The following is a 15,597-nucleotide window of genomic DNA, read 5'->3' as shown; positions in this document are numbered from 1 at the left end:
GGACACTGGGTGGTTGCATGACTGCACAAATGGTTGTGCGAGGGTTAAAAGTACAGTGCATTGATGGAATAAAAATTGATGGAAAAAAGATATTTATCATATTTATACATATGGGTATTACATTTGCTGTTATCATAAATATATATTCTTAATAAATTGGGAGTCAGATCTTCCAGACAAAAACATGCATTCTTGTTTGTATGATGTCTGAGTGTTTTAAAGTAGTATTTATTATTATTAAAAAAAATGAAGGGATCATAATTACTGTAAAAAAAAAAGAAAATTATGTGAGAAAAAAAACAGATAGAGGAATGTCAGTGTAGCAGGAAGACGAACATCAGCGCGGGGCAGATGTTGCATCTTTTCACTTTGAGGTCCATCTCTTTTTGTGATCTTTGCTTCAACACAATACATGGATGTCTTTGAAATAGCTAGCTGTTGCTTGTTCCCATGCTATGACAGCATGTAATTCAAGCCTAAGAGTTGTTCATGTTTCATTCCATTGTGTCGGTGTCAGTGCATAGCCTGCTGGTGATATTTAATATGATTTTTTTCCCCTTTTTCATTAAATGGAAAATTCTCTTGAGGTTTTTTGGTTTCACATCACACTGCAAAGCTTGCCCTCCATTCTTTATAATCTCTGCTATCCCCATAACATTACATTGGTTGACTTGACTTGATAGTGACACCAATATTTCAAAAGCCTAAAGTGCAGCAAATAAACAAGCAGATAAATAAATACCATTATTCTGCTAGAGATGAATGAATTTCCTCCGAGACCAGGTGTGTTCCACTTAAATGTCCTTGTATGGAGCCACACTTGGCCTGTAGAGACCAACACTCATTATCAAATCCAAGAATGGCATGTGTCAGAACTTGTGGACTCCATCTGCACATCTTCACAAGGCTGTCTTTTTTGTTTTTTGTTCACTGCTGGGGTATTGTCTCTGTTGTTATTCCTAGGAAGGCTTTGCCCACATAATAGTACCTATTTTTCTTCACCTGCTCTCTCACACAGTTTTGCGTGTGTTTTTTTTTTTTTTTTTTTTTTTTTTTTTAATTTTAGATACTTTAGTAATCCCAGAGGGAAATTCGTTATGGCTGCTGCCAAGCAGTGTCATACAATGACTAGCAAGGCGCGCCACAGGCTAGGGTGAAGTGTCTTGCCCAAGAGCTAGCTTCTTCGAACAGAGTTTACATACTTGGGTTTACAGGCTGCTTTTTTGTCTCAGTTAGCTTACTGGTAAGGTTAGCAATAATAATAATGATGATAATATGCTGAGCGATATTCCCTTCTGCACACATTTGGTTACAGCATGACCTGGTAAAACATTATAAATAAGCAGAATGTGAACCCCCCTCTCACTCCCTGTCTCCCTCCCTCTCTGTCTCTTTCCCTCAGGAGGAAGCTATAAGAAGATTGGATACTACGACAGCACTAAAGGCAATCTGTCCTGGTATGGAAATGACAAGTGGATAGGTGAGGGACATTCATCTTCCTCAGCCCCTTTATTTTTCTCTTTATCACTGTCTGTTGCACTCCTTCTAGTTTCCAATCTCCTGTTTTGCCCGACCCTGCAGCCTCGCCTCTCTCTCCTAATTCCTCTTTACTTTCTCCTTTATTGCCTTTTCCTCCCTCTCCTCTCTGCATACAAGGTTGCAAATGTTCATCAGTCAGTCCGTCACATTTGATTTGAATAGCTACACCCTCGCTCGCTTTTTTTTTTTTTTTTGTCCAGTTATCCAAGTGATTCAGCACTAAACAGAACAGCAGTGCTAAGAGGTAACACTTTGATTCCATTTACAATCATGAAAACTAGTTCAGACCCATGACAGTAACACAGTAATAGAGGGTGCTAGCTGACATTCCCAAACAAAAGAAGAGAAAGCGATCTGTGTGGTAGTTTAATGGGATTGGGCTCCGTGACCTTGACTTTGAGGAATGAAATTGTGTTCCCTAATCAGTACACAGGAGAGCTCTGTGTGTGTCTGCATCAGTTCTGCCTCCCCGAGCACTGACAAGATGCAGATCTAACAGCGGTTAATGCTCTGAAAATGTTGCAAGGCTGTGAAAGGTAAAACAAAATGCGGTGGGAGGGGGTGATGGCTGTGGATTGACCTTGGGTTGTTTATTGTTTGCCTGTTTGTTTGACTGTCTGTCATGAATGCTGTCTCACGCGCAGCTGTTTGGATTTCCTGTAGTCCCAAAGTTGCATCGATTGGTGTTAGGAGGGGGACGGGTGGGTAACTGTCACAGAAGGTGACACAGTGGTTACTGACTAGCAAGTGCAGGCATTAGGAATAAATGCTACATTGTCCAAAAACCGGTATTGCATATTCGTATTCTATAATTTAACATATTTACTGTAAAATGACTTTGAAATTAAATCACACAGGAGAGGACCAGGGGGTTTTGTCTCCTACATATTTTCATTACATCATTTCAGACTACCTAGTCATCTTTGTGTGTGAGTTAACCTTATGTGTGACAGTTGTGTGACCTTGTGTGTTCTTGCAAGTGACACTTGTGCATATGCAAGCAACTGAGTCATCTTTGTGTACGCACAAGCAACCGTCACTCTTGTTTTAATGTGAGGTTTGTGAGCATGCGAGCACCCGGCTCACCAACCTGGAGATACCTGTGCAGGCACAACACACACACTCATGGGCTCATCTGCGTGTGTGTGTGCACAAGAAATATAGTCAAAGATACAGTCTCCAGTCTAAAAACAAAATAAAATGTATATTCTTTGTGTTCTTTGTGCCTGGAAATTTCTAGAATTCATACTTTTTCATACTATGGAGGAACGACTTTCTATTTGTCTTAAAGGAACATCTGGGTTGTTCACACATACTCTGGATTCCTTTGACTATGCTAAGCTACCTAGACACTAAAATGTGTTTGTCCACTGATCTAACTCCAGGAGACAGTGAATAACCCAATTCCATAAACTGGTGTCCTGTTCCTTTAATGAGATACCAACCCTTCATTGCTAATTTCAGTACTTAATCATGTCTTTAATCATGTGCGTCTGGTGTTAAGCTGCAGTCTGGGAAACACAATAATTGCAGCATTTTAAAGAGCTTAAACTCTGTACATGCTTTCATTCCAAGCAGACTGTTGTTAAAAGGGACAGCAAACAGACTAACTCCATAAATGGATTAACCCCCCACTCTCTGAGGAGTTTTAGAGTTACCGTTAAAGTTTTAAAGAATGACTGAAGTCTCTTTAGTATGTCATACAACCATCCTCTAAAAAAGCAGGCTGAAGATTCTCAAACATTTGTCAATATTGCAGATACAGCCTAGGCTGTGAGACCTCCAGGTAAAGTGTGACGTTGCTCTCACCGTAAGTACTGATAAATTTCTGGCTGTACTCCCAAGACCATGTTTTTCTTATTTAAGCCAACAGACAGCAAGGTCTTTTAAGTGGCCTCTTGCTCTGGCATGCCATGAACCAAGAGGGGGTTGGAGGAAGTGTTGACATCCAATGTTTTTGTTGTCTGACCCTGTGCTCATGCTGCCTCCGTTGAGCCTGTCTGGGCCATCTGGACTGTTTTCAGACGTCCAATGATACTATCTGTGACAGTCAGTCACCCCCAGGCACCGTCAAGATGTCCTCCCTCCTCTTTACCCTTATACTTGGTCAGCATGCCCTTCCTGGCGGTGAACACCAAAAATAGCTGTAGTGGTGACGTGACAGATTGAGGCCTCCTCAAGGTGACCTGGATTTTGTTGTATATTTGTTGACGTGGCGTGTTCCCTTTGTTTCTTTACAGCCCCTCTTTATCCACTCTTTTTCCAACACTCACATCTGCTTCACTCCTTTCACCTCTCCTTCCTTCCTCTGTGTTCGATGTGTTTCCTGGTATTTGTTCTTAGTCTCCTTTCTTCTCCTTCCTCATTCTTTTGGTCTCCCTGGCAACCCCAGCTGCATCGTTGCTTCTCTTCCATATTGCCATGGTAACTATTATGGAGCCAGTCGCCATGGTAACATACTATCCTGATTCCACCATCAAGGGCAGGGAGAGGTATTAGTGTAGAAGAACACATTTTCCCAAAGGACACTCGCACACACACACACATGCACACACACTTACACAAACAGAGCGCACCCGCACTCTCTTTCTATAACCCACACACATCCACAGGTATACACTGTATCTGCCTTCAGCAAACACTTACACCCACTCACATGCATAATCTTTATGAGTTATGATTCTGGCGCCTTATTGTTTTTACTGCAAAGCACTTTGCTTTATTGACAAGGCATCGGAGGATGGGGGAGAGGTTCATGGAAAATGTGAGAATTGAGGGGAATTTATGTAGCAAACTGCATATACCACACGTTTGTTATTGTGAAGACAAAGCTTGTCTGTGACTGTCTCAATTTTACATGTAGGCCACTTTTAACTTCATTAAAAATATTTGGAAAAAAAGACAGTGCTGACTGTCTGAAGCAACAATACTTCCACAATCCAAGGGAGTACACTGACTTCATCAAGGTGGCAATAGTAGAGCAATACAGCTGCAATTGACTAGTATACAACTCAGTCACAAAGGTTGAAGAAACTGATAAATTACAGTCTGTCAGCTCTTCTGTGTTTCAGGATTGTGCAGACTCTCCTAGAACACGTTAGCTGTCTGTCAATACAAGGCTAAGCTGGAGGAGCAAACCATAAATGTCTTTACACTGAACATCAAACCAACAAATCCTAGCACATGTACATCACTGTAGTTGTATTGTTGTTGACACCAAAAACAGCGCATGGACTCCAGAAGCAATAAGTCTAGTCATGGGACCGAAATACTGTAGTAAAGGCAAAAGGGGTGGAGAGGTTGATGATGAATACATTGCTCCAAACCTTCACCAAGGGGGGTGGGCTTTATATCCTGCATGTTGTTTGTGTTAAGTGCTTCATGACATGTCACTTTACTTTTGATTTCACTTGTAAGCTGGGCAGGCATTAAAACTGCTGATTAAGTTCATAGTAGAAGCTTGGATTATTTTAAAGGTGTGAAATACCTTTAAAATTATCCAAGCTTCTGGATTCAATGTCATGTTAATCAGATTTTATAGAAGAAGAGGTTATCTGGTTATAGTTTACAAACTATGTTACTTCTTTTCTTTTCAGTAATACAATTTCTCAACTCACTCACCACTGATTATTAGATCTAAAAAAGTTTGAAAATAGAAGACGTTTAATGAGATAATCGGTGTTTTAGAAAGCTTTGATTCTGTTTTTTTCTTGGGATGTGTGCATCACTTTCTTGACCACTGTGTCAAGCCAGTAGATCAGTATACAATATCAATTAATATATTGATAAACACATAAAGATTCTTTGTTTCAGTCAGCTTGTCAGCCCACGATACATATTTCAACAGATGATCTACTGTTGTATTATTAAGAGAAATATGTTGCATCATTAATAACAACAAATGATACATTTTTCAAGGAAATTCTTCAACACTGATCAGTAATAGCATTAAGCTTTTGCGATGTGTGCTGCAAATGTTAAATATCCATGTTTTTTTACATTTTTTTCCTCCCATTGCTTCCATCTGCTTTACAGTTTTGAGTTGTGTTGCCTGAATAAGATTCTGAGGTGTGACACAACTGAATATGAACCAGCAGCTTCCATAGCAACGCTGTGCTGAAAGGAGATGCTCTTGTTACTATTTTGACCTTAGGACTCCATGGCAACATGGCTGCTATTAACATCCCAGCTCATTCAAACATGCCAACACTCACTGAGCTCTGTCACTGATCAAGCTTCAGATGAGAAAAAAAAAGTTGCTAAGAAGGCTGCAACAACACACAAACACACGCGCCGGCTGAGAATCTGAGAACGTTAGGAAGAGGAGCACATTATCTCAACAGCCAATACTTGCTGATGCACACATTTTGTCACACACTCTTCAGTGACTTCATCAGGAAAATGTTCCAAACAGTCTGTGACAGGGTGCAGCTAAAAGAAAAGGGAAGTGTCGACTAATGCGTGTGTGGGTGATTTACAGTCATGGGAATGAGCTGTGTTCATGCACTGCTTTCATGATCACTCATTGTTTGCAGCTTGGAGACAGTTCTGATTGTGAAACACGCTGTATAAATTTGAATTCCATTAACTGCATTACTGTAGACTTTTTTACAATCATGTGAAGCGGTCAAATGCACGATGGGTAAGGGTGGAAGTCAGGAGAATACCAGCTACTTCCTACTTTAACCGTCGTTGTTTTTTCTTTTACATATTGTTCCTGTGGCCTAGTGTGCTAAGAACAGTTTAAAACAACAGAATTAACTTAAGGACCAAGCTGCAGGTCAAATATTGGGCGTGACCACACCTCAGAAGGACTCTTCACAAATGAGATGTGTTTGAACAGCCACTACACAAACTAGGCAAATCTTTGGTCTGTGCAGAGTTTCAAAGGAGGGTATGCGAACATGATGGATTAAAGTTTTTTCCCCGTTCCCAGAGTCAGGAACTTCAGTCTTCAAACATCAATATTTGACCCCGACACATACGGCCAATACGCTGCATGCAGACCAGTTTGGCACAAATCAAAGGCAGTGTTCAAAACAAAAGGCGAGCTGGATCAAGTCACGATGTGTTGAGCCCTGCATCAATGCTATCCCAGGCCCTCAGATCTTTTCTCTCTTTCCTCTGCCTCTCTCTGTAGTTTGGTAATATTCTTTGGAGGGGTTTTAAAATCTGTGTGGCAGGTTTCCACTGTGTCAAAAACTGCAGTGCCTGCAGTCTCTAGGGGCACTGCCTGTAGACTCCTATGTTTTAAATGTCCAACCTTACAGAAGAAGTACATTTGTTTATAACTTGGTCTCTATTGATGAGCTTCCTTGTTGTGAATTGCAATAAGGTAGATACCTTAATGTTATTATGTTTTCATTTAGTTTAAGAACAGTGAGAGGGTATCTCAGCAAAGGCACTCAGTCTGCACACACTATAAGTAAAGGCCACGTACTCCATGTTGTTATTTTGGTTAATAGTTTTGGGCAGGGTTCCAAAGTTTGGTATCACCAGGCCAGTTCTACATCTTCTCTGATCCGCAAAACAGTTTCAGCTGTGCATTTCTAATCATCATTAGCCTTTTTAACATGATTAGCTAACACAATGTACCATTAGAACGTAGGAGTGGAAAAGTGCCTCTGTATACCTTTGTATATATTTCATTAAAAATCAGCCTTTTCTAACTAGAATAGTCATTTACCACATTAACAATGTCTAGACTGTATGTCTGATTACTTTAATGTTATCTTGATTGAAAAAAATTTTTTTAAAAAGAATAAAGACATTTCCAAATCAACATGCAGAATAGTTGATTTGCCTCAGAGCATGGGTTGTTTTATTGTGTTTAGGTGACAAATGGGAAGGGTGCATTGGAGAAAAGATAAGTGAAAGAGATGTTAGCCACTGAAAGTTCTTATAAAGACACATGTTTTAGACTTTATTGACAATAATAACTTTCTATTCACAGAGATTAGCCTCTACAGGTCTACCTTGCACACAACCAGCTGGGCAGAGGCCTTGGCGGCTATGATGGCCGTATTTTTAAGCAGGTCTAAAATGAACTGAGCTGTTCATATGATAATGAATGAATGATGACATATTTGACTGAGACTTCACATTAAGCAGGACTTGCTCTTCAGAGTGCCAAATGTGCTTTGTAGAACAGTGAAATGGCTCATAAATAATGCCAAATAGAGGTCAATGAATGAAATGAACCTAAAAGTGAAAGGCATCAATTGTCTTCCTTACTCCCGAGCTGTGACTGTGCACGGCACATTGTTAAATGAACCTCGGTAATGGAGTTCCTCACAAAGTGAATGTGTGATGCATTATGAAGATTATTTGGACAGTGGGGGTGGTCAATGGCTGACCACTGCACTGACAATGTGTACTGAGGATGCACTCAACTTTTCTGCTCCACTAAGTTTTTCTTGCCCTGTCTTACTGACGTTGTCATCCTCCACATTATGTGTCTGCTCTGCTTTTCAGGCTCGGAACCCCCCGCAGATCAGACAGTGGTCATCGAAGAGTTCCGTTACCTGTCCCAGAAGCTCTTTGTGTCTGTGTCTGTCTTTGCTGGTTTAGGAATCCTGCTGGGAATTGTCTGCCTCACCTTCAACATCTATAACAGCAATGTCAGGTACAAACATTCACACACACAACATTCAGTGTGTGTTTGAGACCAATCCGCATCACAAAAAAAACACCTACAACTTAAACCATGTACAATAATAACAAAGGAAAGAAAACTGCTATAGTAATTATATCATACTCAAACTGTAAACAACACATGTTGAGATAAGAAGGTGGAGCAGGGTGGAGGTGCTAAGGTTGGATGTGGACACAAATGAAACCAAATTAATTCAACATAATACATTTTCAAATAGAAGTCCAAGGATAACACCACAGGAAAATAGAAATAAGGATGCATAGAAAGTGGTCTGAAGACCCATTAGAAATGTCTCTGGGACTGTTTGACATATATATGACTGATAAACGTCCTTTAAAGGAGGCAGATTGTGGGAAGAAGCTGCACTTGTGCTGTGTGGTTTTGGTGCTCATTGATTTTTCACACCTGCTGGAAGGTAAGCATGCAGGTGGTGTGCAGGATGTGAAGTGTCAGTGAGGACCTGAATGGTGGGCTAATGCTTATTTTTTGCAGGCTGGTTGCTGCAAATGAGCTCTCATAACAAATAAGTCAGTTGGGTGCTGGTATTAAAAAGCATAGCTACTCCCTCGCCGCTCCGTGAACCCTGTCCTCAATTCCTTCTGGCTCTAACTGCCAGACACCTACAATTATATTAAGAACCAGTCTAAACTAGAAGCTGTATGATGGCATGTGTGAGCTGCAGATTTTCTGACAGACAGCAAATATTCTGGACTGGGCGACAGTCTGACTCTGACAGCAAGACGATGGCGGCGAGGAGCTGTGTGTCTGTTTGTATGGGCACCAGGAGTCTTTGACAGACATAAATTGGTTGTATGTGTCGTGTGGGCGGATGGTAACAAGCCTGTGCAAATTCTGCCTCCGTGCCCCCTAAGTTCTTTAGTTTTGCTGTTCTATTTTGGGCCATGTGCTTGCTTGTGTGTGTGTGTGCTTGTTAAGATCCAAGTGTAACAATAAGAAAGCGTCAGAAATGCTGGTTGATGTGCCGGTTCAAGTGTGGGTTTTAAATCAATAGAAATTGAAAAATTCAAAAACAGGCAAAGCCAGCTGAAATGGAAATACAGTGATATATAAAGTTGCTTTGTGAACTAAAACACAACAATACAGTTCTATACAATCCACTGATAATCTCACTTTGATGGAGTACTCTATTACAGCAGACAAGACACAGAGACTCAGTTGAAGAGATATGAATGTTTCTAAATGTGTAAGTCAGCTGAGCATTAATAATGAAAGCAGTTGAAGATAAAGTATGTGGCGTGGAGACAGGTCAACTCACATGCTGCGGTGTCAGTTGGTTTGCAGCTGCTCATAGTACTTCACATATGACAGATGAAAGCGGTTTAAGTTTAAGTGCAATGACCACAGTTGTGTGGTAAGATAATAGCACAGGTGAATAGATTTGTCTCTGGACACTATGTGCTAATTTCACTATGGCAGCTGTAAGCCTATTGTTTGCCATGTTTGTGGTTATGATATAAATAAATCTGTGTTTGCTTCAGGTACATCCAGAACTCTCAGCCCTACCTTAACAACATGACTGCAGTGGGCTGCATGATGGCTCTGGCTGCTGTCTTCCCTCTGGGCATTGATGGCCTTCATGTCCACCGCAGGCAGTTTCCTGTCGTCTGCCAGGTACACACTGAAAGTTGCTTCAGTGGTTGAGTTTTCAGGTTTGAATACAGCCAGAACTGAAAATTAGGACGGCAAATGATTAGAATTAGTGTAGAATATGAAAATAATGACAGAATTACAGTTGTAGTTGAACTTTGTGTTGTTCTGCAAAGCTATATCCTGCAACCAGGACATAGTGTTTTATATAAACTGGGCATACACTGTACAATTGTAGGCCACTTAATGAGGCCATGTCCCAAACACAAGCTTATGCGACACGGCATAGTTGAGCCTTAAAGAAATTTAAAATGTAATTATCAAACAAAGGTTATGCAAAGTCAAAGGACACAGGTTGAGGACAGAGGGGGGACATATCAGACTTTCTCTCAGGACTCTGAGGTTCGAGTTGGTTGGTGTTGGGCAAGAAAATTAAAGCCAGTGATCCACCCTGAGTTTGCCTTTGATACAACACTTACTTTCCCTATTGTTGTCAAATTTGTGATTCCTGTCCCCTTAACAAAGACACTTACTGCTCAACTCTGTTATATAGACAGTCTCAGAGAGGGTTATTTTCATTTGAAGGTCGTTTTAAAAAAGGCCATTAAAGTCGGGGCTTAATGATGGAGAATGACCGAAGAGCTGATTTGATTTATCTGCTTGATATATTAATCAGTGTAATTATGAACCCTTTCATTTCTTCTCTCTGCTAGTTCCGCCTGTGGCTGCTCGGTCTGGGTTTCAGCCTGGCATACGGCAGCATGTTCACCAAGATCTGGTGGGTCCACACTGTCTTTACCAAGAAGGATGAAAAGAAGGATAAGAGGAAGGTAAATGCAGGGGTGCGACTCTGAGTGCAAACAACAACAATAGGATTCATGTAATTCCCTCACTGAGTGTATATTGAGGTTTGTTTTTATCCTTCTACTCTCTGCTGCTGCTGTTGGCCTACCCCCACTGTTTGCCCTTGAGCATTGTGTAGCATGTATTTGTCTTACTGCCTGGCCAGACAACTATTCCATTTAGCTTCAGCAGTCAAGGACCTCCCTCCTTCTTCATTATGGTAGTTCTTTCACTGTAAAGACAGGAACTCCTGCTGCAAGACAAGAGCAAAACTGTTCCGCTTTATCAGATGACTTCATTTCATGTTATGCTTGACAACCATTATATTATTGTGGAATGGTTAATGGTGGGTGGATGTTAGGGGTAACTTCATTACATAGACTGTGTAACAGATGTGGGGCCATACAAATTGAGAGGCTAGCTTTGGGTGCTTGTGTTTTCTCCTTTGTTTTTGCTGCAGCAACATGTTAAGTAAGGGATAAGGATTTTAACCCAGCAGAGAAATTATTACGTTACACAAAATGTAGGCTTAAGTCATAATAATCATACTTATGTAGAGGTTGAACATGACCCTCGCCTTAAGGCACCAGATTAGCATTTTGAAATTGTTCAATGTAACTGTATAGGACAGGTGTTTTCTAAAGAACACTTGCCAGGTAGATGAAGCATCAGCCAGTCTAGCTAATCATTTTTACAGCAATGGGACTACATTCATCAGACAGCATATATGTGTTTTTTTTCCCTCAAGTTTAACCATCTTACAGAGTCCGACTCTGCATCATTGACTACATTTACATGCACACCATATTCTGATTAAGGTCCTTATTCTGCAGGATATATTTTTTTAAAAATTGTGCTTTGACTGTGAGATGCTAACCTGCTATTGTACTTAAATTACAAAATTTACATGCATACTGATACACTATAATGATCTCCCTGCTGCTTAGCAGCCAGGTCCTGATCTGTATTTGAGGACATAAATCTGCATATATAGATATAGATGTATATATATATATATATATATATAAATAAAAAAATGTGTGGGTGTGCGTGTGAGCTGTGCAGATATTTGCACATCTTCCTCTACTCTGTTGCTGCTTCAGTTTACAGAGTTGGTCAAGTGGTCAGCAACTACCTTGATGTGAGTGATGTGAAAGAGGACGTCTGCCACAGGCTAGCTACTGTAACTGTAGCTGTTAGTGTGTAGATGGTCTGGCCTCATCCCACTGTGGCTGTAGTATCCCTTTTCTCTCCTTTGGTGTAGTGGAATAATGCAACAAAATCAATAACCACTTTATGGAGTTGGATCTGGTCCCACACTGTCTTTTTTTTCCAAAGCAGAATACATAAAGGAACACCTTTATTTATTGACTGATTCAGGAGGCTGTGAGCTCTCATCAGTAAGGCCTCTTTGTCTCTTTGCCTGTCATGGCCCGCTGCTTGCAGGGCAGATTGAATTGGCCTCAGTTAGTGATGGATCATTGTTTTCTCGTCCAGCTTAGGTCAATCTATTTATGGTTTCATAAATCCCTCCAAATCAGAAAGAGAGGATTTAAGTTTTTTTTGTATGTGTGATCCCTCTGCTGTATTGAGCACCTTTATCTGTTTCCCAGCAGCACCTGGAACCATGGAAACTCTACGCTACTGTTGGTGTTCTGCTTGGCATCGACATCCTCTCTCTCATGATCTGGCAGATTGTGGATCCTTTACATATCACAGTGGAGGTATGGATGCAAATCTTACATTTGGTAGTGTGTTTTATGTGTTATAAACTGAATTAGGAGAGGTATAGTTTACAGTATATGACAGGATTTGTGTAATGTTTGTGAAATCTAATGACCCTCTGATATTGTAAGAAAAGGGAGATGGTGATTCTGATGACACCACTGTCATTTCACTTGTACTGTACTTGTTTCTATGACTTGTTAGTTAACCAATTAGTTAACTAATCTATTAGAGAGTTACACAATCCAATCAGAAGAGAGCCTACAGCCATCATTTTAAACTGAAAACTAATAAGCTGGAGGCTCCTTTTTTAGAGAAATGACTTCAGTAATTAATGTGCTGAGAGTTTTCTGATGAATATTTATCTAATTTTGACACATTAAAGTGGAAGTAATGACACCATTTGCTTTCTTGAAAATAAATTCACAAGTCACAGTATCTCGGCTAAATTTAAACTGAAGTGTGTGCTGAACTGAATGTTAGCTGTTGAAATAGTATGTTGCTGCTGTCCTTCACTGCTGTGTGTTCATGTTCATTTGTGTGAGCAGAAATTCACAAGAGAATCTCCCAAAGGAGACCTTGATGTCCTGATCCAGCCTTTACTGGAGCACTGTAGCTCGGAAAAAATGAACACCTGGCTGGGTAAGTATAGGCATCCAGCCAAAACCCATCTGCCTTTTACCCATCACTAACTTAACCCTTTGGTGTATCAACAAATCATGTTAAATGACTGTAAATGTCTTTTAGAATGTAAATGCATGTGCTATGAGGGTTTAAAATGAGCAGCATCAGTCCTCACAGCAGGCGCCTTGTCCTTTTTCTGCAGGGGTGGTGTATGGTTATAAAGGCTTACTGCTGCTGCTTGGCATCTTCCTGGCCTACGAGACCAAGTCCATCTCCACAGAGAAGATCAATGACCACCGAGCTGTGGGCATGGCCATTTATAATGTCGCTGTAAGTTTAGTGTGTGTGTGTGTGTGTGTGTTTGAGTACTTACCACTAACATTGGGAGACACCAGTGCTCTATTAATTACTCACTGCAAAGAACAAAGAGTTACATTTTCAGGGGTGCCTAAAGAATTTTGTACTAATTTATTATTCATTCCAAATTATTCTAATTATTATACACATTATCTAATTAACTTTCTAAGGGTTAGCTAAAGTCCTGAAGCTAACAGTTTGCCACACAAAGTAGGTAACATTAGTGGGTTCAATGATACAAGTACTGTAAGTTTATACTGAAAATCAAATAATAATACTTAAACTAAAATAAATGTTATGACAGATGGTGAGTTTTGTGTAACATTTCAAATAAAAGATTGAAATAACAATGTTTCTAGGATTTAGGCGATCCACCCATCATTTGAAGACTTGAGCTAGTCTAGATTTAAAACAATTTGGGAGACATGTAGACACCCCACTGTGTTTAAACACATGACCAAATCTCTGAGAGTATTGCTGCACTGTATGACATACAGTGCCTTGACTTCTGCAAACAGAACACAACGTACTGCAGTAAAGTAATTGCAGAAATAAATCTGAAATACCAAATGTCTGCTGTGAACTGCCTGGGCAGCCTGTCTATATATATTCACCTCAACAAAAGGATGATTAGTGTGTGTTTAGCTGTAGCTGCTGGCAGCAGGACCCATGTAAAGTCAGCATTGTGCCTCTCTGCAGGCTGTGTTAGTCTGCAGACTTCTGCTCCTTCACTTCCAATCCTTTACCAGTGCAGCTTTTTGAGCAGGCATGTCGACACTTTCCTTGCCTGCTCCTCCTGTGTTTCACGCTCTACTGAGGGGGCTCTGATGTCCTTGGTGGCAAGGCTCACCTCGAGCTTGATGTGTAAGCTTAAAGGAAGGCGTGGCTGGCTGGTAGGCACTGCACCCTGAAGTGTGTGTAAATGATGACAGGCTGCATGATGCTCTGCAATATGCCCAAAGATGACACATCTGGGATTTGTCCTCATCATCAAGAATAAAGTCACATGTCTGAGTTCCTCTTCAGGGCTCACATTCTATCATTCTGTTATTCTAGCAGCTCTTTATAGTAGTGTCTAAGATATAAATCTGATTGTTCACTGTTCAATCAATCAGTCAAATGACAACTATTACTATCTATTTGTTTAACCTGCTTTATGCTGTACAGGACAGTCACTGACAGCTGAAACCTATTCCAGCTGTCAATGGATGAGAGTAAGGGGTACACTAGATTGGCAGCCAGTCTATCACAGTGCTACTGTGCTAACACAGAGAGACACACAAGCTTGCACTCACACTCTGGTCAGTTTAGTTAAGATGCATGTGGAAGAAAAGCCCATGCAGGCTTGGGGAGAACATGAATATTCTACACAGAAAGGACCCAGCAGTGAGCACTTTCCAGGTGTAAGCTGTGAGATGACAGTGCTAATCCCTGCACCACCATGCTGCCCCACTTTGATAAATGAATGATTTAATAATATAATAAAAAAGTCCCATTTGTCTGCCATGGGGCTGTATAATCCAGTGATAAATATTTTTGTGTTTTGGACAGTTGTTTAGTTGGATTAAATAAGTAATTTGAATATCTCACCTTAGGCTGTGGGAAACATCTGTAACACTTTTATAATTAATGGAAGGAATAATTGGCAGGTTGTTGCACAGAAATCTGTGAAATATGTGTTGCAGCTGTACCTGCAAACTCAAAGGTGACAACACTGCACTTCACACAAGGTTTTTGTATATAACTACAGATGAAGCATCCCTGACGACACCTATACCGCTGTCACAGTTTGACCTTGCTCCTTTCTCCTGCTTCCTGACATCTGTCTTTTCCACGTGACAAGTGTAATTTCACCATTTTAATGCGCACAGGAACCATATTCAACAAACATTTTGTTTCAAGCCGAGGAGCTACTGATTCACAAACACTGCTGTCCGTAAAATGATTACGCTAACATATGGTATAATCATATACAACTGACAAAGTCAATAAAACATATGAATACATAATAGATCTATAGCATTTTGCAGTGTTAACATGTTCACACATATTTGGTTTGGACTTTGTTTGCAGTTGCCAAAGAACTGATATTTTAATATTATTTTTAGCGTGGCTGTGTACCATCTTCCACTCTAAAAAAAAGATGTCTCCGTGTGGTGCATTAGGAGGTACAGTAGGCAAAGTAGACTGGTCTAGTGCATACTGTACATTTTTTCTAAATCAGTATTCGTCTGGGTGCTTTTTAT

At 40.4% G+C, this 15,597-nt stretch overlaps 1 protein-coding gene across 2 annotated transcripts in view; it reads left to right on the top strand.

The window, feature by feature from the left end:
- The window catches only part of LOC114432506 (gamma-aminobutyric acid type B receptor subunit 1-like), a 65,854-nt gene that overhangs the window by 44,501 nt on the left and 5,756 nt on the right, over positions 1-15,597 (top strand). For both annotated transcript variants that reach the window (XM_028400558.1, XM_028400557.1), the window contains 7 exons: positions 1,403-1,480; positions 8,014-8,164; positions 9,694-9,826; positions 10,516-10,632; positions 12,262-12,369; positions 12,919-13,012; positions 13,197-13,324. In XM_028400558.1, the coding sequence (XP_028256359.1) occupies positions 1,403-1,480; positions 8,014-8,164; positions 9,694-9,826; positions 10,516-10,632; positions 12,262-12,369; positions 12,919-13,012; positions 13,197-13,324 (809 nt within the window). The remainder of the gene's footprint in view (positions 1-1,402; positions 1,481-8,013; positions 8,165-9,693; positions 9,827-10,515; positions 10,633-12,261; positions 12,370-12,918; positions 13,013-13,196; positions 13,325-15,597) is intronic.

Source organism: Parambassis ranga, chromosome 2, assembly GCF_900634625.1.
Source record: "Parambassis ranga chromosome 2, fParRan2.1, whole genome shotgun sequence".
NCBI lineage: Eukaryota > Metazoa > Chordata > Actinopteri > Ambassidae > Parambassis > Parambassis ranga.
The sequence above is the reverse complement of the archived record's forward strand: the minus strand, read 5'-3'. Positions and strand labels throughout refer to the sequence as shown.